We start from the raw sequence: 5,058 nt of genomic DNA, 5'->3' as shown, positions 1-5,058 counted from the left end.
TGTCCATAGCAAGGTCTATAGACCTTGGTCCATAGCTTTCCTCTCTCGTGCCGAGGGCTAAGGCGTCTATTGGGTTGTCAGTCAAGCATGCACTTAATTATTCCCTTGGGGGAGAGAGAGAGAGAGATGAGAGAGAGAGGAGAGAGAGAGAGAGATAACGATCCTCAGCTATAGGTCATTGTTATGATGCTCTACTGACACGTTCTGATGGTCTGTCTAATTATGTTTCAAATAGGCATAGTATAATTATATTTTTGGGAAAAAAATTATTTAATTATATATTTTTGGGAAAATAATGATTTAAGTATATATTTTTGGGAAAATAATGATTTAAGTATATATTTTGGAAAAATAATGATTTAAGTATATATTTTTGGGAAAATAACGATTTAAGTATATATTTTTGGGAAAATAATGATTTAAGTATATATTTTTGGGAAAATAATGATTTCTTATAAAAAAAAAAAATAGGAATGATGTAGCATTATGGTACATATAAAAACCAGGAAAACTTTTAAGAACCAAGAGTTGAGGTCGCTGGAAAAATTTATTGGATTATTTTGAAATTATTGATTTTTCTTATCTATTAAGTTGTTTAAAGTTGGGTTTATTTGAAGTATGTAAATAAATCTTACAAGTTTGGTGCATTTATATTATGAATTAATGTACGGTTTATTATAAGATATTTAGTGGTAAACCTTTTCCTTCGTATATCTACCTAGAAAAAAATTTTCAAGACTGAAAAAAATTAGAAAATTCTCTATAAATTTGCCCCTGTTTCCACCCTAGTCACATGCTATACTGTACATCAACAAATGAACATGGCAAGTTCAAGCTATAAAATGAACAGCACGTGATCCAGAACGTTGTCGCTGAGAAGGAAGATTGACTTGTGCTTGTAAGGGTAAAAGCCCTTCCTGTTCCTTGTAACAGGAGGGGTGACCGACAATCCCCCTTGCCCTTCTCCTAATCGATCTGCAGGAACTTCTTTTCTTTTCTAGCTTTCCCCCCCGTCATATACCAGATCAATAATACAACATAGTAGGTGATATTACCCCTATGGTCACGTGTACACCGGTGCATGCTCCTTCCAGAAGCTTTGGCTTCAACGTAATAATGCGGACATGAGTCTTTTTCTAGTTTATTTATGACATATTTGTTTTTGATGTTGTTAATAGTTTATATGTGACATGTTTGTTTTGACGTTGTTACTTTTTTTTAGAATGATTTATTGTTAATTTGTTCTCTTCATTTATTTATTTCCTTATTTCCTTTCCTCACTGGGCTATTTTTCCCTGTTGGAGCCCTTTGGCTTATAGCATCTTGCTTTTCCAACTAGGGTTGTAGCTTGGATAGTAATAATAATAATAATAATAATAATAATAATAATAATAATAATAATAATAAGTGATTTATTTATCTTGGTGTGATCCATTACTAAAGATGTTTTCTCGATCTCATTTCATACCGTTTCATGTCTTTCAGCGTTTATTGTTTGCTCTCTCTCTCTCTCTCTCTCTCTCTCTCTCTCTCTCTCTCTCTCTCTGTCAAATGTTACTTTATTGTCTTTAGTATTTGCCATTGAGGTTAGTTTCAATACAAACCCTGTCACCGTAGATGATCATGTGACATCCTCGCCGACGGACATTAGTGTAACGTAGATCGCTCATTTAGAAAATTGTACAAACCCAAGGTTCTTTATCTTTGCTAATCAATGAAATATTTATTGTAGTAGAGAAAATGTTTTATTTATTCATTCATATATGTGTATATATATATAATATATATATATTCATATATATGTGTGTTATATATATGTATATATAAATACACACACACACACACACATATATATATATATATATATATATGTATATATATATAATGGATAAATGTTTGCACATGTACAGTAATTTGTGTAAACACGATACAATTTTCATGCCACTAGATGTCTTTCGACCAAGGAATATCAGGTATTAATGTCATTAATCCGTCAGTCTTTACCAAGTCAATTTTACATATGAAGTCATGGATTGTTTTGAGTAAAACTCTTACTGTGGCAATCTTCTATGAGTCGTTGCATAATACCATAGTCCTGTATATTATAATGCATAGTAATATATTATCGAAGAAAACATTCTCTTGAAATGGTAGTGGTTTTATGGAAACTAGATAACAAGTCCCTATCTCTTTAAATTTCTCCTAGACCTGTGACAAAATCTTCCATATTATGGCATTCTGATGTTCGATACTTTCTCCTCTTTCTCATAAGACAATTTTTACTTTGCCAAAAACTTAACTTCAGGGTATTCGATTTCATAAATCTATCTAAGACTGCATTTCGTCTAGATCTATCGAGTGCTTTGATGTTAAATTGAAATAAACGTTTAGCCAAATGGCAAAATTCACCCTATAAATATTGACACAGTAATACTCTGACACAGCAATACTCTGTGTGCACTGTGATGAGAGTAGAAGATGATTGTCACTAGTGTCAATGACATGACATGCTAGGTTGATCTTTGGGGTCAGCGTAGAGCCTTTCATAGAGATCGATAAATGGGGTTCTGCGTTTTTTTTTTTTTTTTTTTTTTTGGGGGGGGGGGGCATATTTTACAACCTTTGAAATTTCCAACTTAATCTCTGTGTCGTGGTGTTCTCCTCTAATGAGATCGCTGCGTAGGACGACGAGTTCGATTTCGTATATTTATTTTAAAAAGTATGAGTCCATGTTTTGGTTGTCAATATTTTTTTTTTCCAATCCAGTTGGGGTATACTCTGTAAGAATGGGTTGAAGTTTCGTTAAGTACCTTCAATTGTATTAATATTCATTATTTTTAATTTGTTTATATACTTGGAAATTAACCGATCTATTCATATTTATGTTCATTCTTGATTGAATGATTCATTTTTCCGACTAACAAAGGTAAAATATGCCCCATCTATCTGTCTATTTGTAGTTTAATCATTATTTTTCTATTGTTTATATACTTGGAAATTCACTGATCTATTCATATTTATATTCATTCTTGATTGAATGATTCATTTTTCCGACTAACAAAGGTAAAAATATGCCCCCATCTATCTGTCTATTTGTGGTTTAAGCAAGTGAAAGGGTCTGAGGCCTTTTGGGGGTCAGCATTTTATTTCTTCTAGAATAAATTAGATGGTTCTCTGCTCTGACGTAGTATCAGTTTCAAAGTGTTTTCATTTTACAAACGTAAGTCTGTTATTGGAAGTAAGTTTCTTGTAATATAAAAGTGTCCTTGCTATCTTGGCCTCTTATAGGGCGAAGTTTTAGTCGCGCTAATTACTATAAAATATACTTATTTATTGTATCATCATCTTACAAATTAATTAAATCAATTTATAATGAATTGCATGTTTAGTATAGTGATGGATAATTATATTTTGTCTTTCTGAGCGCGATAATTACTGTATTTTAGTAGTTTTAACTATTTTTCTTTGGAGTGTCCATTAGAATTTGTTTTCACCTTATTTACTCTTTCGTTTTTAGCACCTAAACAATCTGTTGGAGAACTACCTGGAGCCGCTGAAGAGTGCGTCCTTCTTGAGCTCTGCTGAGGTGAACGCCCTCTTCGGCAACATTCGCGAGATCGTGGCCTTCCAGAGACTCTTCCTCCAAGCCCTGCAGGAGGCGCTGGACATGGAACCAGGTTTCCCCAAGTTCGATCAAACCATACGAATTCAGGGTGAGTCTCTCTCTCTCTCTCTCTCTCTCTCTCTCTCTCCCTGCCAGTACATGAATATGTGCATGTGGGCGTTTTAGTATACAATTGCTAAGTGAATACATGACTTTGCTGTCTTGAATAATCTCTTTCCATATTTAAACTGGTTACCTAACGCACACGTTAATCTTCTGTAACATTCGATTGTTTCTATATATATATATATATATATATACATATATATATATATATATATATACACAGTATAATGTGTCTCATAATATTCGTATATATAGTATTAATGTTTATATACATACATTGTGCGGTTTTAGTGTGAATGTATTAATTCTCCATTGCTCTTTAATATCTTTATGGACATTGTGATACGAGAATTAGTACATATGATATTAGAATAAGATGTTAAATGGTACAAATGATGAATTTCTTATTAGGGACAGTGAAAAGAAACTAAAAATTCAAGTAAGAATTTGAAAGTATTACGAGAGGAGACATGAAATAAATTTGGCAAGAGCAAGGTTTAATAAATGGGAGCTAGAAAGGGGAGGAAGTGAATGTTTATGTGAATAGTAGTAGAATGAAAATTATTGATTTGAAAGGGTATTTAAGAGTGAAATAATGACAGTAGTAGAATGAACAATGATTGATTTGAAAGGGTATTTAAGAGTGAAACAATGACAGTAGTAGAATGAAAAGGATTGATTTGAAAGGGTATTTAAGAGTGAAACAATGACAGTAGCAGAATGAAAAGGATTGATTTGAAAGGGTATTTAAGAGTGAAACAATGACAGTAGCAGAATGAAAAGGATTGATTTGAAAGGGTATTTAAGAGTGAAACAATGACAGTAGTAGAATGAAAATGATTGATTTGAAAGGGTATTTAAGAGTGAAATAATGACAGCAGTAGAAGAAAATGATTGATTTGAAAGGGTATTTAAGAGTGAAATAATGACAGTAGTAGAATAAAAATTATTGATTTGAAGCGTATTTAAGAGTGAAATAATGACAGTAGTAGAATAAAAATTATTGATTTTTAAGGGTATTTAGGAGTGAAATAATGACAGTAGTAGAATAAAAATTATTGATTTTTAAGGGTATTTAAGAGTGAAATAATGACATTAGTAGAATAAAATTATTGATTTGAAAGGGTATTTAAGCGTGAAATAATGACAGTAGTAGAATGAAAATGATTGATTTGAAAGGGTATTTAAGAGTGAAATAATGACAGTAGTAGAATAAAAATTATTGATTTGAAAGGGTATTTAAGAGTGAAATAATGACTTCTGATTAAAGATGTGAGCCATACTATAGAGAAAGCTTGGAATTTAGCGAAAGGTTTGGAAAATGAGTG

General features: G+C 31.9%; 1 protein-coding gene across 4 annotated transcripts in view; it reads left to right on the top strand.

Moving 5' to 3' along the window:
• Positions 1-5,058, top strand: part of sif (still life) — a 1,404,800-nt gene that overhangs the window by 1,233,043 nt on the left and 166,699 nt on the right. For all 4 annotated transcript variants that reach the window (XM_068381983.1, XM_068381997.1, XM_068381990.1 and 1 more), the window contains one exon: positions 3,518-3,713. In XM_068381983.1, coding sequence (XP_068238084.1) covers positions 3,518-3,713 — 196 coding nt within the window. The remainder of the gene's footprint in view (positions 1-3,517; positions 3,714-5,058) is intronic.

This window comes from Palaemon carinicauda, chromosome 1 (genome assembly GCF_036898095.1).
Source record: "Palaemon carinicauda isolate YSFRI2023 chromosome 1, ASM3689809v2, whole genome shotgun sequence".
In the NCBI taxonomy this organism is placed as follows: Eukaryota; Metazoa; Arthropoda; class Malacostraca; order Decapoda; family Palaemonidae; genus Palaemon; species Palaemon carinicauda.
Note: the sequence above shows the minus strand (reverse complement) of the source record. Positions and strands in the feature narration are given on the sequence as shown.